At 50.1% G+C, this 24442-nt stretch overlaps 3 protein-coding genes across 5 annotated transcripts; 2 read left to right on the forward strand and 1 right to left on the reverse strand.

Moving 5' to 3' along the window:
- On the forward strand, positions 1 to 23209 carry LOC115407687 (UMP-CMP kinase 2, mitochondrial-like). Of its 2 annotated transcripts, XR_003933665.1 has the most exons (6): positions 1 to 955; positions 1071 to 1185; positions 1293 to 1494; positions 1609 to 1842; positions 1969 to 2170; positions 23161 to 23209. XR_003933665.1 is itself a non-coding variant. In XM_030118126.1 (5 exons), exons 1-5 carry the CDS (start codon positions 368 to 370, stop codon positions 2087 to 2089), a joined length of 1260 nt encoding a protein of 419 aa, XP_029973986.1. In that variant the 5' UTR covers positions 1 to 367; the 3' UTR covers positions 2090 to 2305. The 2 variants fall into 2 exon arrangements, 1 of the variants encoding a protein (XP_029973986.1); XM_030118126.1 differs by lacking the exon at positions 23161 to 23209 and having other exon boundaries at positions 1969 to 2305.
- On the forward strand, positions 5475 to 20446 carry kif3b (kinesin family member 3B). The gene is made up of 9 exons (XM_030118110.1): positions 5475 to 5711; positions 14121 to 15597; positions 15747 to 15848; positions 15975 to 16097; positions 16646 to 16764; positions 16987 to 17103; positions 17966 to 18071; positions 18976 to 19187; positions 19340 to 20446. Exons 2-9 carry the CDS (start codon positions 14197 to 14199, stop codon positions 19443 to 19445), a joined length of 2286 nt encoding a protein of 761 aa, XP_029973970.1. The 5' UTR covers positions 5475 to 5711; positions 14121 to 14196; the 3' UTR covers positions 19446 to 20446.
- On the reverse strand, positions 21711 to 24185 carry LOC115407686 (UMP-CMP kinase 2, mitochondrial-like). 2 transcript variants are annotated; one of them, XR_003933664.1, is made up of 6 exons: positions 23215 to 24185; positions 23017 to 23131; positions 22701 to 22902; positions 22361 to 22594; positions 22039 to 22235; positions 21711 to 22008 (listed from the first exon to the last, which is right to left on the reverse strand). XR_003933664.1 is itself a non-coding variant. In XM_030118125.1 (5 exons), the coding sequence occupies exons 1-5, from the start codon at positions 23800 to 23802 to the stop codon at positions 22115 to 22117; spliced, it is 1260 nt and encodes a 419-aa protein (XP_029973985.1). In that variant the 5' UTR covers positions 23803 to 24185; the 3' UTR covers positions 21711 to 22114. The 2 variants fall into 2 exon arrangements, 1 of the variants encoding a protein (XP_029973985.1); XM_030118125.1 differs by having other exon boundaries at positions 21711 to 22235.
- Between the last annotated feature and the right edge of the window lie 257 nt (positions 24186 to 24442).

Below are 24442 nucleotides of genomic sequence, written 5' to 3' on the forward strand. Positions count from 1 at the left end.
ACACAGACGTCTGGACTTATTTACTCTCCGTACAGTCATGCTGTGACCCTAAAGGACCGAGCGTGGACGGATTGATGGAAGGTTTTGTCATAAAATAGTCCTTCAACATTAGAGCTAAACCAGAAAAGTCATCAGAAAGTGTCTGGAAGGAGAAAAACAGTGACTCAGAGTTTTGACTCCCAAACTGGTCAAACTTCATTTCAGCAGCAGGAAAGGTGTATTTTTCATTTCGGGGCGGTGTGTTTCCAGTGAACGGTCCCAGTTGCGTTTTCCTTTCCCAGCTCCTGCAGTCACTTTCGGTTTCCGTCTCTCTCCACCGCTGCGCTGTTTTGGCGCTCTGGACTTCTGCTGCTTCCCCGCGCGCACGATGGCTGCCAAGCACGCGCTGCCCGTCCTGCGCTGGTCCAGCCGTGTTTTCTCCGTGGAGCTGAACGGAGCGCCCTTCTACTTCGCGCTGGCAGACCGACCGGAGGCTGAAGCCCCGCGGCTCTTCGGGCAGCTGCCCCGCGCGCGGCGCTGCTTCTCGCTGCTGCTGCGCAGCGCGGACCGGGTGCACGCGGCCAGGCTGCACGCGCGGCTGCGGGACGCGCTGCTGAGAGAGCTGCCTCCGGAGTGCCGGCTCGCTCCGATGTGCTCGTTCCTGCCGGAGGTCCGGGACTCTGTGCTCAGGGGCTTCTTCCTGCAGGACGGCCCCGACAGCCCCTCCCCCACCCCGCGGCTCCTGGAGGCTCTCGCGCAGCAGCACGCGCTGCTGCTGTGCTCGTACACTCCGGACCGGGAGAACCGGCACTGGACTCAGCACGTGTGGTCACTTGAAGGAGGGACGCGGGTGGACGTGGGGACAGGGCTGTGTGTGGTTTGCTCAGAGGCTCCTCGGTGCCACCCGGCCGCCCTCAGCATGATCAACTCAGACGTTTTCCGCACGTTTCAGGACGCGCGCGACGTTTTGACGGAGGTGAGACTCAGCAAGTGTGTGTGTGTGTGTGTGTGTGTGTGTGTGTGTGTGTGTGTGTGTGTGTGTGTGTGTGTGTGTGTGTGTGTGTCCCTCCTCTCAGCTGCTCTCTCTGCAGTGTGTGGCCGTCCTCCCAGAAGCCTCCTCGGTCTTGGAGCATCTTCCCAGCAGAGCTCCGTCCTCTGCTCCACCAGCCTTCCCCGTCCTCGTGGTGGAGGGCCTGGACGCCACAGGTTGGACCAACTGATCCGATTGCAATGTCAGGCTGGAGACATCGCCTCATGGAATGTGTGTCCTCATCCCCCCCCCCCCCCCCCCCCCCCCCCTCCCGGAGCTGCAGGTAAGACCACCCTGACGGAGTCTCTGCGGGACGCTCTGGGCGCCGTCCTCCTGCGCTCGCCCCCCCAGAGCCTGGCCCCCTGGAGGGCCCTCTTCGACCGGGAGCCCCCCCTCCTCCGCAGGGCCTTCTACGCCGTGGGGAACTACGTGACGGCGGAGCAGGCGGCCCAGCAGGCCATGAAGACGCCCGTGGTTGTTGACAGGTGGAGGCGGCCCGGCGCTCTCTGCTGGTTCTCACCTTCTGTCTCCAGGAGGAAGTTCCTGGTCCCACAGGATCCATATTGACGTCCGTCCGTCCGTCTTGTCTCCCTCCCCAGATTCTGGCACAGCACAGCAGCGTACGCCATCGCCACGGCGGTCAGCGGCCCGCCCAGCGGCCTTCCGGACCCGGGTTCGGAGGTCTACCGCTGGCCCGCGGACCTGCTGCGGCCCAGCTTGGTGGTCCTGCTCACCCTGGACCCGGAGGAGAGGAGGAGGAGGCTGAGGGACCGAGGCCAAGGGAAGACGGAGGAGGAGCGGCAGCTGGACCACAACCAGCTCTTCAGACTCAGGTAAAGACTCCGGAGGACATCGTCCCGCTGCTGCTCGTCCCAGAGGAGTCAGAGAGTGGAGGGGACTCATCCGTCCTCCTCAGGAGGACAAGTCCAGGGAAATGCCGGTGTGTGTTCCTCCTGCAGGGTGGAGGAGGCGTACCGGAGGATCAGCGGCCCGCCCTGCATCGCCGTGGACGCCAGTCCCTCTGCAGACCAGCTGCTGCAGCAGGTGCTGCTGCTCGTACGGAGCAGATGCTGCCTGTGACCAGTTCAGGCTCCAGAGTCAGACCCAGAAAACACACACACACACACACACACACACACACACACACACACACACACACACATCTGGCCGTTGTCCTGGTGTTCAGGGACACTCAGAAGCTTCAGGTAGTTTTTAGTGCAGAAAAAGCTCAGGTCACATTCTCAAGAAACAACTGAATTGTAAAATGTAAATATGAAAAATAAAAAGATGTGATTATCAGTCTGTTATTGATCTGTCCTTCAGTCATGAGGAGAATTCTCTCAGCTCTTCAGCCATGTTTGGCTTCCAGCTCTCAAACTCTTGATTTTTCTTGAGAGCCTGAAAACACTCAACAAGTTCCTCATTCACCCTCTGCAGGATGAGGATATCTCCGTATCTCAAACTGACACAAATGCTGGATTTACCATTTAACATGATAAAATATTCTGAAACACTGACTCATCAGACTTCAGTCCATCATTTCTCATCTCAAAAGTTCGAGTTCATCTTTAATTTCTCTAAAGATTCCTGATGTTTCAGCTCCTCTCTGACAAGCCAACGCTCTATTTGCCAAAGAAAACAACTTCAAGCTTCTCATTAAAGTGTGAAAGCTTTCACCAGAGTCACGCTCACACTGTTTAGTGTTTCAAATGAAACAGTGAGGTGAACTGACTGGAGGGAGGAGAACCACAAAACCACCTTGAAGCCAGAATACACTGAAAGCCTTCCTCCATGCAGACACTGAGCGGACCTGCACCGTGACGCGAGGCCACAGCTTTCCCCACACTGTCTTCTGCTGTCCCCACTTATCTAACTTTACCGTCTGGAGGTGAATTGCAGCCACAAAACAAAAACAATGCAGGGGTCTGAAACATTTGGACCGTGGTTCAAAGCTGGTCCACAAATTGTTCATGTTACAAAGTAAGAATTCTAACGAACAACCGACTCTTCTGATTCTGCCTGATGCCTCGTGGCACCGTCACCGGAGGCTCTGGGTGCTGCAGCGGCGCCTCCCGGGCCTGGCCCGTGGAAGGACAGGACTTCCCGTTGAGGGTGTCCCATTGGGTGTGGCCAAGAGACTGTCGCCATGGATACCAGTCTCTCATGGTGGGGTGCCGTCTGGCAGCACAGGGCAGTTCAGGGCCAGTGGTCTGTGTGGGGCGGCGCAGATCACACCGGCGCGCTGGCAGGTCAGGTAGGACATCCACACTTTGGGCCTCCAGGTCGCGTCGGGTCACTGGTGCAGGATGTGGAGGGGCTCTGTCCTGTTGGAAAACGGTGGCGTTGAGGAGCTGCTGCAGGAACGGTGCTGCAGCAGCTGTCACTGTCCATTCTGCAGCTCCACTTTGTTCCAGCCAGCAAAGTTCAGTAAAGTTAGGCCTTACCATCCAAGGTCAGGGTCAAAGATCTATTATTTTTCATTTATGCAATGACCTAAAATGTTTTTTTAACTAATAATAATAAAAGTAATTAGCACCTTAGTGAAGGAGGTTCAGTGTTCATGAATTGGCCTGTTAAATTATTAACAGTATTTCTGTCAACCCAGTGGAGGTACAGACTGAAGCCCAGCAGTTTTGTGGGGAGGTGGCAATCACTTTGAAAAGGGGTAATCTGGCATGAAATGTTAAAGGGCAACTTCGGTTTTTTCACATCTGGACCTTATTTCTAGGTGTGTCATGCTCATATACTCACTCAGACAAACATTGTGCAGCTCGGAGGCCTCCAGAAGTTATTTACATCCAACCAATGTAGCCGCACTAGCGGGGGGGCCACGGCAATGGAGCTTCAGCGCGGGACATAATCTCTGCAAAATCGCTCATTTTGGCTGTATTTTTTCCTCCATTGGCACTGGGTTGCCTTTCGGTCGCCCGCGGCCTGGTGCGGAGCGCGGATCCGCCGGGCGGCAGAGATCTGGATTCTCCAGGCGAGGAGAGAGCTACGGCCGCGAGACGCGGCCGGCGTGGAGCGCGCATCCGCCGGGGAGCGGAGATACGCTTCCTCCCGGCGAGGAGAGACATCCAGCGGCCGCGTGCGAGCCGTGCCTCTTCGACGATGTCCAGAGCCTCCGTGGAGCAGCTGAGGGCCATTTTCTAACTCGCTCCCTGGAAGTCAGACGCCGGGGCACCGTGACAGCCGAGGCCGACTCAAAGTGCCTCTCTGCTGGGGAGAGGAGCTCCGCAACGTTCCCATCCGAGCTAATTGTGGCTAAGTTAGCGAAAACTGTCAGCTGACTCACCTGAAGACGGTAGACGTGCTGACTTTATGATAACACTGACGATGGATGAAGAAATACAGCCGAAATGAGCGATTTTGCAGAGATTATGTCCCGCGCTGAAGCTCCATTGCCGTGGCCCCTGCTAAGTGCGGCTACATCGGTTGGATCTAAATAACTTCTGGAGGACTCCGAGCTGCATGATGTTTGTCTGAGTGAATATATGAGCATGACACACCTAGAAATAAGGTCCAGGTGTCAAAAAATCGAAGTTGCCCTTTAACAAAAATATATTTTACCTCAGTAAAAAAAAGTGAAATATGCAGTTTATTGGATATATCAATGCTCTGTATACTTCTGTATTTCAATATCTTTCTCTGTATCCCGCAGGAGGTCAGGTCACAGATTCTGCAGGAGTCATCTTCACACTAATTCACTTTTGTTTTGTTTGTGTGTTTTACTGTTATTTTTATTTCATTTTATTCCTTAAAATAAATGTGTCTCCAGTTATCCTTGTTTATCACCTCTTTCCATCTTAATTTAAATGATCCTGTTTGAGATGTAGTGATGACAACATATGATTCCATTAATATTTTAGCTGGTAAAAACACAAGTATATGATTTACATAATTTCTCCCAATGCTGGTCAGTTATCAAGAGAAGAAATGTTTTGGATGAAAGAACCTTTCTTTATTTTATTTTATTTTGTTTTTTTGTAAAATAAAAAATGGGAAATATAACCTGTTATATCACAGGTTGAACACGGTTGGACTATAGGTAATACTTTTCAAGGAGCACTCCCACTCAGTAGATATAATTTCTGGGATCAGAATGAAATTGAAATACTCTTTAATTGAATTTTGAAATTGTATGTTTATTTTACATCCTTGGCAGACTGTGCGGTGCTTCCCATCCAGCTCGACAGGTGGCGCTGTCGCCAAACAGCGCGGCCCTCACGGTGCGGTCCCACAGATCCAGTAGGGAAACGGGGTTGCCAGATTGTGTACGCTTCACCTTGAATTCCGTACATTAACTGCAGGTTGTAACTTCTTAATTGTCCACTCTGTGAAGAGAGCTTTAAGTAATTTCCTGGTTAATGCTTACTTATGTTGCACTCACCCCCGATCATGCAGAGACATGATATTTACACGAGGTCGTGGATTTACTATGTAGTTTTTAACTAGGGGATGGTACAGTCGGACATGGCAACCTGCGCCGGACCGTAGCTGGGGAGCAGCCACGGTTTAACGGGAGACTGAGTCCGGGATTAGCTAACGCCCGCCGGTCGGAACTTTCCGTCTGCCCTCTCCGGGTCCGCCGTGGAGGTGACTGCCCCCGGGAAGCCGTGTCCAGTCCGAAGAGCCCGGTCTTTCCATTCTCCTCCGGCGGCAGGCTGGGAGGGAGCCCGCCCTCGCTGGGAGCGCTAGCCAGGTAATGCTACCAGCCGCCGGGGTGTTTGCCGTTGCTAGGCCGGCGCGGAGAGCTCTCTGCGGGGCTGCACACACCGGGAGCTAGCGGCGGTTAGCTTCCACAATTATTTACCGACTGCAGGGCGAAAAGCAGGAGAGAATCGCTCACTTCTGAGCCACATCCAGGCTGTCACACCGGTCCTACCGGCTGTCAGGCGACAATTCCCTCAAACTGGTCCTCCGTTGTGGAGCTCAGGATGGACGTTAGCCAGAAATACTGCCGGTCACGGTTTCTGCTGGACATGGTTACTACTGACCCAGAAAAAGATAACATGTAGGTTATCAGTGGTGAATCGTTTGAAGACATCTATTGGTTTTCTCAGTGGTGTCAAAGATAAGGTCCATGGGCCATGACCGGGTCCATTCATGTGTCAGCTGTTGTTGTTTTGTACAAAAGATTTTGACCAATGAATGTCAAGTAGAAGAAACCAGAAAACAATGGCTTTATGTGTCGTGTTACCTGGACATAGTTTTTAATGATGCAATTTTGTTTTGTGAATTTACTTTCCTGACTTTTCTCTTTGCGCTAAGTTGGTACTTTAATTCGAGTTGAGTATATTAAGCCATATATGTGTTTGTGTAATACATGCTTTTACTTTTTATTGTTATCATTTTTAAAGTAACTTCAGCTACAGTGAATGTGAGAAGTCTCTTCTCAGATTCGGTCCAGGAGTCCATCCATCACAGTTGAAAAGTGATGGCAGATGAGGGTGTGGTTGGTAACACTTTGTTGAAGTTTATTTAAATTTGAAAGACTGAGAAGCACACACACATTCATATGTATACAAACAGCCAAATGCTATAAGATAAGTAGACTTACTCAAGTAAAATACTAAATATTGTATGAGTTTGAACATTATCCTCCTAACCCCTTCAGGCTTCTGATCGATACACTCTAAATGGTGGATTCAGTGTGGATGAAGTGTGTTAGTGGTCTTCATGATATCAGCAGACATCTATTACTACAGACTGAAGTGCAGTGAATTTACTGTAAGTTAACATGAGGCAGTCCTGCTGCACCAAACCGAGCTTCACTTAACTACATCTTACCTGCTGGCAGCAGGACAGAACTCAGCAGCACTTAAACCACAGAATAAGAAAAAAATCACTTCCAGCATGAGCGTCAGTAGACGCCTGCAGTAGAATACAAAGACAAGTATTTGTCGTGCCATCCCGAGGATAAACTTCTTCTAATTTTCAATAGAAATAGCTGTTGTTTCTATGTTTTTAATGTGGCATTGCACTGTTTTGGCACCATTCGTGAGCATAGCCAAACTCGGAGGTGATGGAGACGCTTTATTACCTGTGTGGTTATATGAACGATAAATATGTACAAAACAAAGACTCCATGAACTCTCAGGAGAAGCTTTCCTTCAAGAATTAACTGTCTATAATCAGTAAGATGAAAAGAAACCCAGCATCTCCAGTTGTAAAAATGCCTTTTTATTTAAAATGTCACTTATCTAACATAAACATTTCCGTCATAATTCAGGGAAGTGTTTGGAGTTGTTATTCAGTCTGTACTGCTCGTATTTAGCTGATCGGTAACAATCCGGATCACGTGGAGCTGAGCTGAGTTTACACTCCGTGCGTCCTTCAGCTTCCTGTGAAGGACGATCACTGCATGGAAGACAAGAGCGCCCTCACATTTAGTTCACCTTAAAATAGACCTGTACTATTTACACCCTGTCCCTCAGCGTCCGCTGATTGATTTGATGCTGAGTCTTTATAGGAACCATGTGAAGGAAGGCGTGTCAGAGGTGCATGTGTTCACACTCGCTCTACCTCTCGCTACCTCTCAGCTAAAAAACACAGCTCTATGCAGAAATGTGACAGATAAATCACTTTATGGACAATTGAGCAGCAAAAATGTGAATTCTTCCTCAAATTATTGATGAAGATGGGATCTCTGCAGCTTTGGGGACGCTTCTGTTCACGTTCCCCCTCACAGCTTGGCTGCGATGCTGATGCTCTTTATGCAGTCAGCTCAGATCTCTGTGTTTAAATATTCTGCCCTTAATAAAATCCTCAGTAAATAAACAGCAGCTGCTTTTGTTCAGAGAATGCCTTATTTTTTTGAAAGGTCTTCAAAGATTAAAGGTTTCAGGTAAAAGATAAGAATATTGTTGTGGAATTTTTGGTGAATCAGAGCCAAAGATGACGAGTCAAGGTGTTGACGCTGCACAAGGAGGATTTATTGAGGATTGCAGAGGAAGCACACACAAATCAGCTGATTGAGAGCAAGGCTGTTGCTCCGGGGAGAATCCAACCCAACTCTGGCATGACTTCCGGCCATGCCATCTCATATAGCTAGATCTCACGAGACTAGCAGACGCTGTTTCCAAGTGACTTCAGACAAAACAGAGCGGCCTTCACACTGTGTTCCTGAGAACTTTGAAAACAAAGCATTATTCCACATCAATCCCTCCTGTTGTTAAATTTCAATTTAAACAAAACCAGACACAAAATAAATTCGAATTTTAACAATAATCTAACTCACTATCGGAAACAGTAAAGCCAGACAAAGTAAAACCAGCATTCATTTGCATCACTTGTCAATATTAATGTTTTCCATAAACATCAATAAGATCAGTTCCTCCAAGTGCATCGTCATTTTTTTATTTTATATGTCCTAAGTTACCTATGTTTCAACGACCATTTCCAACTGATCCACTGTCACAAAAACACCAAGCGACACTCAGTCATGGATGCACAATTTAAACAAATCAGCAACCCATGGGACAGTGACAGCTGGAAATACCTTCATGCCAAACAATCAATCCTGGTCCAGGCCGATCAACCAGGAAGGCAAAAGACAATCAGTGGCCGCGATGTGTCCAATCAAGCTAAACTAAGAAAAGAAAGAAAAACCATTAAAATCAGCAAAAACATTGAACACAACATTAAAACACTGAACATCTGGTCGTTCTCAAAGTCAGTCATCAATGTCAATGTTAGTTTGTTAGTAAGTTAGTTTGTCAGCCGTAACCCAGTCATAGTCACAGCAGATATTTCAAAGGTAAAATTAAAAACACAGAACATGGCTTCATAACCCGACCCCCCCTGCTGACAGGCACTCTGTACTTTATTCACCAGCAGCAGAATGTGACACATGTACCATGCATCCGTTGGCCCAAACCAAAACCTGCTGCAGTGATAATCTCTGCTGGAGCATCAGCTGCTCACAGACTATTTAGGAGCCCAGGAACCCAGTCAGGAGTCTGCAAGAGAAATAAGCATCAGGGTGAAACCGTGATCCATGTGTCCAAACCAGAATACCTGTAGAGAACTGTCCCTTCTCTTGGAATAGAGATAACAGGGTGGTCTGTAGCCAGGTAATCCCAGACCAGAGGCTGACGTTTAGTCTTCCTCCAGATGTTGACCCTCCTGTGACCTGGTCTCTGTTCCAGTCCTGCAGAAACATCCTTGTGTGGTTGTTTCGAACACAGAGTCTACAGCTGCAAACCAAAAATCCAGTGATGACAGCATCCTGCCAGACCCAGAAAAGACAACGTCTCCTCCCTTAGTCTGTAGCGGCAGATTAGACCACAGTTCAGGTCTTCCCGAAGACCAGGACCGGTTCTTCCCCTCCAGATCCTCTCCTCCAGAACGTGTCCAAGGAACGTCACTTTCAGCTGCAGCTGGGCTCAGGATGCTCGGCGGCCTCCCTCAGGAAGACGGTTCAGGAGTAGAACAGTGTCAGGCTCTTCAAGCTTCCTTCAACCTTTTAGTCTGAAAACATCATCCTCATACTGTATCAGAGTTCCACCTGACAGGTCCAGACCCAGATCCCCTCACCGCCGATGCACGAACTCCCAGACCAGAGACAAAGTCCTGGGCCAAATGTGAAGCAGTATTTACCTTTTTAGGTGAATGCAGCAAATATTGCCTTTCAGGATCCAATCTGAGTTAAAATAATGCAGCAGACAGGTCAGACAGGTCAACGACTGGACAGTAGCATGAGTCAGAGGCCCAAAAGACAAAATGATTTTAAAATCAATAGATTTTGAAGTAGCAGATAGTACAGTTCAGTTGATTTCTATAAAATCTTGGAAAAATGTCCACCCATCAGGTCTTCCTTGTCTTGGTGTAGAAAAAGTCGGTACTAAACATCATTGAATCATTCAATGACTTCATAAGACATTCAATACCTCCCATGACTTCTGGACAAGCATTCTATTGTCTATCTGTATCAGTTTGACATTTAGCTCCCGTGTGATTCTTCGAGGTTTAGCCAATGCTAAATCTGAGTAATCTCTTTATAGTTAGCTCACAAATACTCCAACTAAATCAAATAAGGGTGCAAATGTAATTCATTTCAGTAGATTTCTGAGTTAAGAATGTAGATTCATAGACAGTAACAAATTCTTGCAGCACAGTCATGTAAAAACATTGTCATGCTAGTTTTGTTATGTCGAAGGGGAAGGTCGAGATAAACCTGCTGCTTCTGTCTCCCCCTTCACTCAGTTTGAAAACCCGGAATGTGACCTCCAAGTTATTTCATTGAAACTGTATTGAAACAAATTCATTTAATTAATTAACTTTAATTCTTCACCCAACTGAGCAAGTGGTTGATAATTAAACCCATTTCACTAAAACTAGAAGCCCCTCCCCCTGTGTTCAGGTTACAGTGATGTGGGGGAGAAGTGACCATCATGGAGGATCCTGCTGCCTCTGGTCCAGTCTGAGCAGGACGGTTCAGCCCGTCGACCCACTGATATCTTCCTAGTGACTTGTCGCGGTCATGCTGCCTCATATTTTTCATCACGTTGCGGTACGCCGTTGTCACGTCCGATGTTTTCACGTCCGATGTTTTCACGTCGTAATCAAACCCACCGCCTCCACCGCCTCCTCCCAGCCAGCCACCCAGCCACCAGGAGCAGCCGTCTCCAAGAATGCGTCCACTGCTTTCGCAGTCACAACATCTCCCCTCCTGTATGGAAAGTCTCAGCAGAACAGAAGAACAGAGAATCGCCACACACGTCATCATCACAGAAAAAAACGATTTTCTCGCTAAAATCTGAGTTTCATCACTCCTGTGTGCGTGCGTGTGTGTCTGTACTTCCCGCTGCTGACAGAGCTTCTCCCTCCCGGTTGGCTGGTGCAGTGCAGCTGGCCGTGAGGATCGGGGCTGTGGATCGGAGCGGCGAGTGCCTGTACAGGACTTTATAACAAAACAAACACTCAAAAGAGAAAAACATATTAGTATATTATCATATTTGTCTATCAAACAGTGTGACTGGTGGACCTTCGTCTCCATTCTCTCACTAGTGCTGATATTTTCTCTGGATTGTTTTCTGTTCATGGTCCTTGGCTCCTCAGCAGTCTGATAAGAACCACTGAAAGAACTGCTTTCTTCAGCTCACTTTGGACGGATTAAAATAAACTGGAAATTTATGAGTTTTTTATGTTGCAATATCAACAAGTTGGTAAAAAACAGATGCTATGCGGGTTAACAGTTTTGTCAAAAAAAAATTGATAGCCTCAAATTCAGGTTGTCTTTTCTCTTTAACATATCGTGAATAATCATCCTGAGGATTTATCCTCAGGGAACCGTCCTCAAACCTGTCAATGACTCAAGCAGTGACCTCTGACCCTGCACACAGCTGGCAGTCTTGGAGAAATCAGTTTTCTCTCAAACAGGCCTGAATCACATGCTCTACAGCATTATCCAGGAAATGGTTCACAGGTGGAACTTCTGGCCTCTGCCCACCGACTGAAGATGGAAAAGAAAAGAAACTTACTTGGACAAACTTCCAGAGGCAGAGGTTTCTGAAAATTTAGCACTGAAGTACAAATACTGCTACATTGATTAATGCTCAATGACCCGTAAAAGTACCAGTATCAGAAAATACTTTTGAGTGCAAAGCATGTCTCTAGACAAACTGCTCAAAGTATTGTTACTTTTAACCAATGGATGTTTTGTGTTGTCAGTAGCAGACATTTTATTTGATTCTTCTGATAAAATACTGCATTCAGAGTTTGTTCCTCAGAGGAACAATGAAAAACTATGTCAAGACAGCTTGTCTTGTGTGTAGATATAAGCAGGAATTAATTTCTATTAAATGAATTCCCTCTCATTAGAAAACAGTTACTGGTTTTCTTCATTTTGGTCTAAGCTGCAGATGAATTCAATTTTTAGATTAATCACTTAATATAAATTCAAATCTTGGGTGTCCTCAGTAGACTTCAGGTTAAAAATAGTGGAGTAGATTACAAGTTCAACAAGCAACTTTGTTGACTCATTGATGGATTCCTTATTTTAAACATGTAAAAAAACAGGAAACAAAACAAACAGGTTGAAAACCTTCCCTTTGGTTAAAACCCTGCTTATTTTTCTTAACTTCCTGTTCTTCCTCCCTGTTCATCAAACCCTTCATCTCTTCACTTCACTCTGCCTCTCTCTCTTTCTCTCTCTGCCTCTCTCTCACTCTGCCTGTCTTTCTCTCTCTCTGTCTCTCTCACCCTGCCTGTCTCTCTCTCTGTTCTGGCTCTCTCTCTCTCTGTGTTCTCTCTCTCTCTCTCTGTTCTGTCTCTCTCTCTCTCTGTGTGTTCTGTCTCTCTCTCTCTGTCTCTCTGTTCTGTCTCTCTCTCTCTGTCCTGTCTCTCTCTCTCTGTCTATCTCTCACTCTATCGCTCTCTACCTCTGTCTCTCTCTCTGCCTCTGTCTATTTCTTTCTCTCTCTCTCTCTGCCTGGCTCTCTCTCTTCAGCATTTCTATCCTCACACTTCTCTTCAACAACCGGTTTTGTGGCATGAGTGAGGAGTCACAATCAGTGTTTTACACAGAACCAGCAAATGCAAAACCACCACGAATCAAAGTAAACTTTAATTCTCTCGGCGGTCTCAGATCACTCGGTTGTCTGCGCAACCAGCCAGAAATCATCGCTCGGGCCGTAGATTGTGACTCTTCTAAACATTCCAATATCTTGGTTCTGCCGACCACCCCGACCGGTGTGAACTTATCGAATAGTTGCTGAAAACTTTCAACGGGATCAGACCACGCCATGCTGTTCTACTTCCTGTCTCTTCTTTTCCTATGTTTAACACTTTGGTGTTTACCAAACGGTTAGCACAAACAATAACTGCACACAAAACAGCAACACAAACAGCAACACATGTCCTCTACAAACCTGAACAACCTCCCAGCATCATGACCTTCTTCTTTATTTACCCCCTTTTCTTTTAACGTGAAGAGAGAGTCAGAGTCGTGAGGTGTGACCTGCAGAATCACACTCACCAGGTTTTCAACAAGCTTCACCAGCAGAAATCTCCTCAGGCGACGCCGCTTCAGGGGCTCAGCCCTTCCACGCCCGTCTCGGATCTAACCCCAGTGAAAACCAGGCCGCTTCAGGGGCTCAGCCCTTCCACGCCAATCTCGGATCCAATCCGAGTGAAAACAAAGTCGCTTCAGGGACTCAGCCCTTCCACGCCAGTGGCCCCCAGGGCCGTCCAGACTCCAAGTCTAGAAACTCTTCCTAAGCTCTCTCAGCCACAGTTCCGAATTAGAATTAAATTATTATTACAACCCAATTGTTACTAATCATTAGCAATTGATTGATAAGAATCAATCAAAAAAATTTAGGGACATCTTTGGCTCTTTATGTTTAGAAATTTGCTTTTACAATTCCAATCAACCATGAAATAGTTCTTTTATCTAGTCAAACATCCCCACAGGTAAGGCAATACTTCCTGAGTTAAATATTTAACAGAGGAAACATTTGCACTTACCTCGTTTATGCTGTGTTTAGATCCCGGACGAGCCCCCAAACTGTTGTGGAATTTTTGGTGAATCAGAGCCAAAGATGACGAGTCAAGGTGTTGACGCTGCACAAGGAGGATTTATTGAGGATTGCAGAGGAAGCACACACAAATCAGCTGATTGAGAGCAAGGCTGTTGCTCCGGGGAGAATCCAACCCAACTCTGGCATGACTTCCGGCCATGCCATCTCATATAGCTAGATCTCACGAGACTAGCAGACGCTGTTTCCAAGTGACTTCAGACAAAACAGAGCGGCCTTCACACTGTGTTCCTGAGAACTTTGAAAACAAAGCATTATTCCACATCAAATATTATTCAGACAGTAGGAAGCTGGAACTTGTGGGCCGGTTGTTGGACACAGCTGTTACAAGGAGATTTAATGGCATTGAGCTCTTTGATCCATGTTTGGTCTGTCAGAGATAAATAACGTAGTTCTCTGCAGTACTTTTATACTGGAGCAGCTCTGATGTAAACACAGTGAAAAACGTCACAACACATTTTACCTTCATTTCAAAAAGTCTCACACAGACTGACATGTAAAGTCAGAAGTGTACATTTGAAAAGAGCTGAAATGTTCCCAGTCTGGCAGCAGCGTCTCTGTCCCTGCAGGTCCCGCCGTGGCCGTTCCGTCCCCGTCCAGTCCGTCTGAAGCTGCTCTGAAGACGGAGGACGCCGCTCCGTCACCATGTCCAAGACCAAGAGCTCCGAGACGGTCAAGGTGGTGGTCCGCTGCCGGCCCATGAACGAGAAGGAGCGGGCCGCCAAGTTCGAGCGGGTGGTCTCCGTCGACGTCAAGCTGGGTCAGATCATCGTGAGGAACCCCCGCGAGTCATCGGCCAACGAAGTCGGCAAGCTCTTCACGTTCGACTCGGTCTACGACTGGAACTCGAAACAACTCGACCTGTACGACGAGACCTTCCGGCCCCTCGTGGACTCCGTCCTGCTCGGCTTCAACGGGACCATTTTCGCCTACGGCCAGACGGGCACGGGGAAGACCTACACCATGGAGGGCGTGAGGAACGACCCCGAGAGGAGAGGAGTGATCCCCAACTCCTTCGAGCACATCTTCACGCACATCTCCCGCTCGCAGAACCAGCAGTACCTGGTGAGAGCATCGTACCTGGAGATCTACCAGGAGGAGATCCGGGACCTGCTCTCCAAGGACCAGCAGCACCGCCTGGAGCTCCGGGAGCGGCCCGACACCGGCGTCTACGTCAAAGACCTGTCCTCGTTCGTCACCAAGAGCGTGCGGGAGATCGAGAACGTGATGAACGTGGGCAACCAGAACCGCTCGGTGGGCGCCACCAACATGAACGAGCACAGCTCGCGGTCTCACGCCATCTTCGTCATCACGGTGGAGTGCAGCGAGCTGGGCGTGGACGGAGAGAACCACATCCGCGTTGGAAAGCTCAACCTGGTGGATCTGGCCGGCAGCGAACGGCAGACCAAGACCGGCGCCCAGGGGGAGCGGCTGAAGGAAGCCACGAAGATCAACCTGTCGCTGTCCGCTCTGGGGAACGTCATCTCGGCGCTGGTGGACGGCCGGAGCAGCCACATCCCGTACCGGGACTCCAAGCTCACCCGCCTGCTGCAGGACTCCCTGGGAGGCAACGCTCGCACCGTCATGGTCGCCAACATCGGACCGGCGTCTTACAACGTGGAGGAGACGCTGACAACGCTGCGCTACTCCAACAGAGCCAAGAACATCAAGAACAAGCCGCGGATCAACGAGGACCCCAAAGACGCCCTGCTCAGGGAGTTCCAGGAGGAGATCGCCCGGCTGAAGGAGCAGCTGCAGAAACGCTCCGGAAAGAGGAGGAGGAGGCTGAGGAGGAGGGCCGGAGAGGGGGGCGCCGACGACGACGCAGAAGGAGGAGACACGGAGGACGAGGACGACGACGGAGACGACAAGGGGGACTACTGGAGAGAGCAGCAGGAGAAGCTGGAGCGGGAGAGGAAGGCCATCATGGACGACCACAGCCTGGTGGCCGAGGACAAGGCCCGACTGCTGAGGGAGAAGGAGAGGAAGATGGAGGACCTGAGGAAGGAGAGGGAGGCTGGAGAGCTGCTCGCTGCCAAAGTCAAGGTAAGCCAGGTTCCACAGCCAGAGGAGGGACGTGTGGAAGTCCTTTTTGTTTGTTTGATGGCTGTTTGATGGCCTCTTTTCTCAGACCGGTCAGACTCTCCTGCCTTTTTCTCCTCACGGACCTAAAGTTTGTATTTTCCTTCATCAAGGCGATGGAGAGTAAGCTTCTCGTAGGGGGGAAGAACATCGTGGATCACACCAACGAACAGCAGAAGATGCTTGAGCTGAAGAGGAAAGAAATCGCTGAACAGGTGAAACACTTGACTTTCACCAGTTAACATGTGTCTTTAACCAAATCATCCGCCCGGTCTCCAGAGCAGGCTGCACAGCGTTCCCTGTTGCCTCCAGTCTCACTCGTCCTCGTGTGTGTTGTGCAGAAACGACGGGAGCGGGAGATGCAGCAGCAGATGGAGAGTCGAGACGAAGAGACGCTGGAGCTGAAGGAGACCTACAGCTCCCTGCAGCAGGAGGTCGACATCAAAACCAAGAAGCTGAAGAAGGTGAAGCTCCGGAACATCTGCTCGTTGTTTTCAACTCACTCCCAGTTGGTTGGAGAGAAAAGTCACGTGCACACATGCAGATGTTTATTTTGTCCCCTGCCTTCACATCAGGACACGTTTTGTCCCCTACACATTATGTAGAAGTAGCGCAGTAAACCCTTCTTGGTGAATAAGTTGAATTCCTGAATATGAACTATAGTTGAATTAAAAAAACAAAAAAAAACAAAAAAGTACTTCCTGTCTGATACTGGAATATCAGTGATGATAACTGGTCACAGTGGAGGAAACGACCACTGGAGGAACATGCAAACTCTGCACAGCTCAGCCCTCCATAATCACTGCATTGGTCTCACGTTCTGGATACATAAAAATACACTGAGAGCTCCAGTAAACAGAAGACTTGTCTCTGTTAGGGAAGTGAGCGGTTCTCCAGTGCAGTTTGAAGTCAGTGGAGAAAGTGCTGTGGATCTATTTCTGTCCTCTCAGATGAACTGTGAGACTTTGTAGCTGCTGCTGTTGGTGACGGGCCGCTCCTCTCTGTCCTCCAGCTGTTTGCCAAGCTGCAGGCGGTGAAGGCAGAAATCTCCGACCTCCAGGAGGCGCACATCAACGAGCGGCAGGACCTGGAGCAGAGCCAGAACGAGCTGACCAGAGACCTCAAACTCAAGTACGGAGTCCGCAGACCCAACAGACTGCAGCATTCAGGAGGACTTCAGTCCAGCACACACGAAAATCCCCCATGACTGAGGAAGCAGTCCTGAAGGCTTCCTGGAGTCTTCCTCAGTTCTGTGGAGAAATGCGGCTTGACTTCCTGTCTCCAGATGAAACACAAACACGTCCGGGCTTGTTGCTCTGTGTTTAACGCTGTGCTCGTGTGCTTGTTTTCCAGGCATCTGATCATAGAGAACTTTATTCCTTCAGAGGAGAAAAACAAAATAGTCAACAGAGCGTTCCTGGACGAGGAAGACGAGCACTGGAAAACCAAGCCCATCACCCGAATGGAGGAGTGAGTCCAGAGCGTTTCACATCGGAGTGCCGACATGTGTTCTTCACTCCTCATCTGAGCCCAGCAATAGAAAAACACACTTTGTTTTAGTGTATTTTTCACAAATTCTTCAGGCACATTCAGTCATTCAATCACGGGAACATTTACAAACCAGTGGTTCGCCTGATTTATGCTTGATGTTTCTCTGATCTAAAAATAGATCCCAGAGACAAATTCCTTTTGTATTAGTCTGCTAGACTTTAGAGAGTCCCTCCAAACTCCCAGTAAGCCTCCTAATGTTCAGACCTGGGACTGCAGGGAGTGAAGGCCATGATGGATTGGACATATCTCAAATACAATAATAAAAATCAGCGTTCAGATGTGACTGTAGCATAGAAATGTGTAGGTCTGCCTTTCTAACTGCAGCCTCAAACGTCAGTTTATCTCAATGACTGTTTGTCTGAGATAAAGAAAGCTCTGTGTCCTTCCAGCCACTAGGTGGCAGTGTTGTTATGTAGCCGCAGCCTTTTCTTCCAGAGAGGAAATCACACAATCAGCAGTGTGTTTGTGAGGATCTTTTTCCCCCAAAACACAATAATATGACAGTAACCCTTCATTTCCCAGCAGGCAGCTGTGACCGGTCCAGGACCAGGACACACAGCTTCCCCCTGAAGCAGAGTCTCGTCAGACTGACAGATCAATACAGCCGTTCGTTTTAGACACGGCAGTTTAGAGAACCAACCTAACAGCACATTCCTTTAAACGGACAGAGGAGTTTCCTGGCAGCCAGAATGTCAACATGAAGATTAACAGCTGTTAACGACTGTGCTCTGGTTTTATGAGAGCAGAGCAGCTCCTCAGTGTGTGTGTGTGTGTGTTGCAGTGACCATCAGATGCGGACCAGACCCCTGTCTGCGGTGGGATACAGCCGACCGCTCAGCCACTACGCTCGCATGGCCATGATGATGAGAGCAGACAGCAGATACAAAGTGAGCGTCTCCTCACCTCACTTCACTTCCTGCTCCGCTGTTTCCTTGTAGCTGCAGTAGAGGGAAGTTTAAAGGATAAAATAAGCCTGATCTTGAGTGGCTATATGTGTGTGTCTGTGATCACATACATTACATTTGCATTCCTCACCATTTTGAAGTTTTAGTACATAAAGTAGAATAACCTTTATCGAAACGTTGATCTTCAGAGGAATCGTATTTGATACTAAACAGCAACTGATTTGCAGCAGTTGACAACGAGAACAGAGGAACCTCAGGCTTGCTGTCACTGATATTGTCGCTTTGCTGTGAGTCAGTATGGACACACGTTCGGACTCTCCTGTGATAAATCACCGATCACTATCACCTGTGGTCGTTTGCCTGTGACCACGTGACATGAAGAGACAAAGTCTGCTTTTCAAAAGCCTCTTCATGGTTCAAGATCACGGTTCCTCCAGACTCACAGCCGACATCGAGAAACAGCAGGATGCTTAGAGAGAGAAAAAACACGGTTCTAAAACAGCCAGCAGTGAGTTCTGGTCCCAGTGAAACGGGTTTGGACTGAAACTGAAATCTGTTATTGGGGAGAAAATCCCAGCTGAGACGTTCAGGAAGGTTCTGGAGCCGATCAGCACTGCCCACCTGATCCTCGTTACTTTAGGCCTCCAGTTAAAAGGTCCTGATGATATAAATTTGGCACATTTCCATTCACTGCTGAAGGTACTGTACAGGTTATGCAAAAAAATGAAGGGGTGCCAGTGATGGTGAGCAGATTAAACTGGAGAATACTTTCTGAAAGCATTTTATCTAACGTCCTTTTTATGTTTTTATTAACGTGACTGCAGGACCTGTTGGGTCCTGCAGTCCTCCCTCAACCTGGAAGTGTTCAAACCTCCATCTCCTCCAGGCCGAGAACATCCTGATGCTGGACATGGACCTGCCCGCCAGGACCACTGAAGACTACCAGGAGCCGGTCATCGCCCCGAAGCTGGCGGCAGCTCTGGAGGACGCCCTGCGGGACGAGGACGAGATCCTGATCGACGCCTCGTGCCTCCACGCCGGCCCGGGCCCGACGCCGCCCGCCACGGCCGGCGGCAGCCTCAAGAAACCAAAGTCTGGGTAAGAAGCTCTGAGAATCCGCCTCAGGCAGAGACCGGCTGAAGTATTCAACCCCAAGACGTTTCCACATGTTCCACTTTACGAGCTGAAATGTGAAGTTTTCACTGATTTGATGGTTGAAAGCCTGAACTGTGCTGCTCTCTGCCCCCCAGCCGGCCCAGAACAGGCAAGAAGTCCAGCACCCCGACCTCCCCCTTCAGCCCCTCCAGTCCGGGATCGCCTCTTTACCCCAAAGCCCGTGGCCTGGTGCCCAAGTGATGGCTCCGCCCCCCGCCTGCTCCAGAACGCCCTCCCAGTGATGGCTCCGCCCCCCGCCTGCTCCAGAACGCCCTCCCAGTGATGGCTCCGCCCCTCGCCTGCTCCAGAACGCCCTCCCAGTGATGGCTCCGCCCCCCCCCGCCTGCTCCAGAACGCTGTGCTGCTCCACCAGTGTGTGTTTCCCTCACAGCAGCATGGCGCCTCACTGTATGACTCCACACACACTTCTGAATGAATGTCTGCACAGTTCCTTACTCACTGACACACATCACAATGTTCTTAATGTGCAGAACTGACTGACTGGACACGTGTCTGCTGGAGACACGTTCAGTGTGACGGCTCGCCTGTGTGTGTGTGTGTACTTTATGTCTGATTGTATTACATGGGAGCTTTAATGTTGCTGGAAAACATTTCAGGGTTTGTTGCCGAATTTAAACTGGGATGACTGAAAATGCTGAAGCAGCTCAGGGAGGTCAAACATGTGGCTTGTGGGCCAAAACTGGCCCAACAGAGCCTCCATTCTTACACTTTATAAAAGGAACATCTGGCGGACCAGCTTTGGACCACGGGCCACATGTTTGACACCCCACATTGGTTTTCTTCGTCACACCTGGCATTGAGTCCAGCACTTTATAGAAGATCCAGACCAGGACTGGATCCGAGGAGTCCAGCTGGAGTCTGATGGATCGTAGCTTCATGCTAAGCTAGCTTTAGCATGTGTCCACATGAAGACAGTCCAGGGTTCCCCTCACGGCCTGGACCAGTCCTGGATCAGTCCTGTGGTCCATCAGGGTGCCGCGGTGCCTTAACCTCCGCCCCGCTCCGCCCCCGTCTGAAGCTCCGCCCCCTCCACCTGCCAGAGCTTCAGGTGGAGTTTGACCTCAGAGAACTGAAGATCCACAAAGCATTCCAGCTGTGTGTGTGTGTGTGTGTGTGTGTGTGTGTGTGTGTGTGTGTGTGTGTGTGTGTGTGTGTGTGTGTGTGTGTGTGTGTGTGTGTGTGTGTGTGTGTGTGTGTGTGTGTGTGTGTGTGTGTGTGTGTGTGTGTGTGTGTGTGTGTGTGTGTGTGTCCGCTGCCTCTCCAGCCACTGTGACGTTTCACTGAGCCTCTCAAACTGATGCACATCGTTTCACTCAGTGTTGGAGGACAGGAGATTCTTAACATTTCAACCCAAACCATCGTCTTCATCACCTTCATCATCCTCAGTGTGTGTTTGGAGGGTGTGTGTCTGTCTGAGCTGCTCCTGAACTCCATGTATGTACAAACGAACGATAATTGCTCCTCAGATGTATAAAGAAATCTTAACTTATTGCAATCTTAATTTTTGATATCCAGATGTAGATATAATTTTGTATTGCTGGTTTTCTCTGTCTGCAGCTCTGTGATGTAAACTTCTTTTGTTTTCTGCCGGGACCGTCACGCGTCCCTCACTCCTGTCGTGTTGTAGCCAAACTGATTCTGCTGGTTCAGCCCGTTTAGAGTCCTGCTCTTTATTAAAGACACTTCAGTGACCTCCTGCCTGCTTCAGGTGAATTTGTTGGCGTTCAGGGACCAAACACGCCACGTTTAATCAGCTGGAATCAGATCAGATCAGATGAGGACCTGACCACACAGAGGAGGCTCCGATGGAGGACCATGAAGCTGATCCACTGGAAACAGCTTCGTTTGTAAAGTGGGGACAGCAGAAGACAGTGTGGGGAAAGCTGTGGCCTCGCTTCAAGGTGCAGGTCCGCTCAGTGTCTGCATGGAGGAAGGCTTTCAGTGTGTTCTGGCTTCAAGGTGGTTTTGTGGTTCTTTGAATTGTATCTTCACAGAATTTGATCCTCTCCTCCCTCCAGTCAGTTCACCTCACTGTTTCATTTGAAACACTAAAACAGTGTGAGCGTGACTCCGGTGAAAGCTTTCACACTTTAATGAGAAGCTTGAAGTTGTTTTCTTTGGCAAATAGAGCGTTGGCTTGTCAGAGAGGAGCTGAAACATCATGAATCTTGAGAGAAATTAAAGATGAACTCGAACTTTTGAGATGAGAAATGATGAAGTGTGATGAGTCAGTGTTTCAGAATATTTTATCATGTTAAATGGTAAATCCAGCATTTGTGTCAGTTTGAGATACTGAGATATCCTCATCCTGCAGAGTGTGAATGTGGAACTTGTTGAGTGTTTTCAGGCTCTCAAGAAAAATCAAGAGTTTGAGAGCTGGAAGCCAAACATGGCTGAAGAGCTGAGAGAATTCTCCTCATGACTGAATGACAGATCAATAACAGACTGATAACCACATCTTTTTATTTTTCATATTTACATTTGACAATTCAGTTGTTTCTTGAGAAAGTGACCTGAGCTTTTTCTGCACTAAAAACTACCCGAAGCTTCTGTGAGTGTCCCTGAACACCAGGACAACGGCCAGATGTGTGTGTGTGTGTGTGTGTGTGTGTGTGTGTGTGTGTGTGTGTGTGTGTGTGTGTGTGTGTGTGTGTGTGTGTGTGTGTGTGTGTGTGTGTGTGTGTGTGTGTGTGTGTGTGTGTGTGTGTGTGTGTGTGTGTGTGTGTGTGTGTGTGTGTGTGCGCGCGCGCGCGCGCGCGTGTGAGTGTCTGTGTGCGTGCGTGCGTGCGTGCGTGCGTGCGTGTGTGTGTGTGTGTGTTTTCTGGGTCTGACTCTGGAGCCTGAACTGGTCACAGGCAGCATCTGCTCCGTACGAGCAGCAGCACCTGCTGCAGCAGCTGGTCTGCAGAGGGACTGGCGTCCACGGCGATGCAGGGCGGGCCGCTGATCCTCCGGTACGCCTCCTCCACCCTGCAGGAGGAACACACACCGACATTTCCCTGGACTTGTCCTCCTGAGGAGGACGGATGAGTCCCCTCCACTCTCTGACTCCTCTGGGACGAGCGGCAGCGGGACGATGTCCTCGGAGTCTTTACCTGAGTCTGAAGAGCTGGTTGTGGTCCAGCTGCCGCTCCTCCTCCGTCTTCCCTTGGCCTCGGTCCCTCAGCCTCCTCCTCCTCTCCTCTGGGTCCAGGGTGAGCAGGACCACCAGGCTGGGCCGCAGCAGGTCCGCGGGCCAGCGGTAGACCTCCGAACCCGGGTCCGGAAGGCCGCTGGGCGGGCCGCTGACCGCCGTGGCGATGGCGTACGCTGCTGTGCTGTGCCAGAATCTGGGGAGGGAGACAAGATGGACGTCAATATGGATCCTGTGGGACCAGGAACTTCCTCCTGGAGACAGAAGGTCAGAACCAGCAGGGAGCGCCGGGCCGCCTCCACCTGTCAACGACCACGGGCGTCTTCATGGCCTGCTGGCCCGCCTGCTCCGCCGTCACGTAGTTCCCCACGGCGTAGAAGGCCCTGCGGAGGAGGGGGGGCTCCCGGTCGAAGAGGGCCCTCCAGGGGGCCAGGCTCTGGGGGGGCGAGCGCAGGAGGACGGCGCCCAGAGCGTCCCGCAGAGACTCCGTCAGGGTGGTCTTACCTGCAGCTCCGGGAGGGGGGGGGGGGGGGGGGGGGGGGGGGGGGAAGAGGAGGACACACATTCCATGAAGTGATGTCTCCAGCCTGACACTGCAGTCGGATCAGTTGGTCCAACCTGTGGCGTCCAGGCCCTCCACCACGAGGACGGGGAAGGCTGGTGGAGCAGAGGACGGAGCTCTGCTGGGAAGATGCTCCAAGACCGAGGAGGCTTCTGGGAGGACGGCCACACACTGCAGAGAGAGCAGCTGAGAGGAGGGACACACACACACACACACACACACACACACACACACACACACTTGCTGAGTCTCACCTCCGTCAAAACGTCGCGCGCGTCCTGAAACGTGCGGAAAACGTCTGAGTTGATCATGCTGAGGGCGGCCGGGTGGCACCGAGGAGCCTCTGAGCAAACCACACACAGCCCTGTCCCCACGTCCACCCGCGTCCCTCCTTCAAGTGACCACACGTGCTGAGTCCAGTGCCGGTGCTCCCGGTCCGGAGTGTACGAGCACAGCAGCAGCGCGTGCTGCTGCGCGAGAGCCTCCAGGAGCCGCGGGGTGGGGGAGGGGCTGTCGGGGCCGTCCTGCAGGAAGAAGCCCCTGAGCACAGAGTCCCGGACCTCCGGCAGGAACGAGCACATCGGAGCGAGCCGGCACTCCGGAGGCAGCTCTCTCAGCAGCGCGTCCCGCAGCCGCGCGTGCAGCCTGGCCGCGTGCACCCGGTCCGCGCTGCGCAGCAGCAGCGAGAAGCAGCGCCGCGCGCGGGGCAGCTGCCCGAAGAGCCGCGGGGCTTCAGCCTCCGGTCGGTCTGCCAGCGCGAAGTAGAAGGGCGCTCCGTTCAGCTCCACGGAGAAAACACGGCTGGACCAGCGCAGGACGGGCAGCGCGTGCTTGGCAGCCATCGTGCGCGCGGGGAAGCAGCAGAAGTCCAGAGCGCCAAAACAGCGCAGCGGTGGAGAGAGACGGAAACCGAAAGTGACTGCAGGAGCTGGGAAAGGAAAACGCAACTGGGACCGTTCACTGGAAAGACACCGCCCCGAAATTAAAAATAAACCTTTCCTGCTGCTGAAATGAAGTTTGACCAGTTTGGGAGTCAAAACTCTGAGTCACTGTTTTTCTCCCTCCAGACACTTTCTGATGACTTTTCTGGTTTAGCTCTAAAGTTGAAGGACTATTTTATGGCAAAACCTTCCATCAATCCGTCCACGCTCGGTCCTTCAGGGTCACAGCATTACTGTACGGAGAGTAAATAAGTCCAGACATCTGTGTCACTGTCTCTTCATCTTCATCCTTATATCAAGCAGCTGCAAAGCTCAGATATGATCTGATCAGCTGAGCCCAGAGCCTGTTCACTGGAAACACCGCCCAGCTCTAAAGCTGAACCACTAGAAAAATGGACAGATCAGGAGAAAATTATATAAAAATATACGCAAGACCCCCCCGCTCCCCAACACACACACACACACACACACACACACACACACACACACAGAGAAAAGCAAATGTATTTGATAAAATATATTTTAATAAAGGTCATCATAA

Source organism: Salarias fasciatus, chromosome 20 (assembly GCF_902148845.1).
Source record: "Salarias fasciatus chromosome 20, fSalaFa1.1, whole genome shotgun sequence".
NCBI classification, from domain to species: domain Eukaryota; kingdom Metazoa; phylum Chordata; class Actinopteri; order Blenniiformes; family Blenniidae; genus Salarias; species Salarias fasciatus.

Bases quoted from the DNA above. Each gene is read 5' to 3' on its own strand.
- LOC115407686 (XM_030118125.1), bottom strand. From the start codon at position 23,802: ATGGCTGCCAAGCACGCGCTGCCCGTCCTGCGCTGGTCCAGCCGTGTT. The intron at 23,132-23,214 runs GTGAGACTCAGC...CTCTCTCTGCAG, and splicing joins CGCGCGACGTTTTGACGGAG to TGTGTGGCCGTCCTCCCAGA. The intron at 22,595-22,700 runs GTGGAGGCGGCC...CTCCCTCCCCAG, and splicing joins ACGCCCGTGGTCGTTGACAG to ATTCTGGCACAGCACAGCAG.
- kif3b (XM_030118110.1), top strand. From the start codon at position 14,197: ATGTCCAAGACCAAGAGCTCCGAGACGGTCAAGGTGGTGGTCCGCTGC. The intron at 16,765-16,986 runs GTACGGAGTCCG...CTTGTTTTCCAG, and splicing joins ACCAGAGACCTCAAACTCAA to GCATCTGATCATAGAGAACT. The intron at 19,188-19,339 runs GTAAGAAGCTCT...TCTGCCCCCCAG, and splicing joins CTCAAGAAACCAAAGTCTGG to CCGGCCCAGAACAGGCAAGA.
- LOC115407687 (XM_030118126.1), top strand. From the start codon at position 368: ATGGCTGCCAAGCACGCGCTGCCCGTCCTGCGCTGGTCCAGCCGTGTT. The intron at 956-1,070 runs GTGAGACTCAGC...CTCTCTCTGCAG, and splicing joins CGCGCGACGTTTTGACGGAG to TGTGTGGCCGTCCTCCCAGA. The intron at 1,495-1,608 runs GTGGAGGCGGCC...CTCCCTCCCCAG, and splicing joins ACGCCCGTGGTTGTTGACAG to ATTCTGGCACAGCACAGCAG.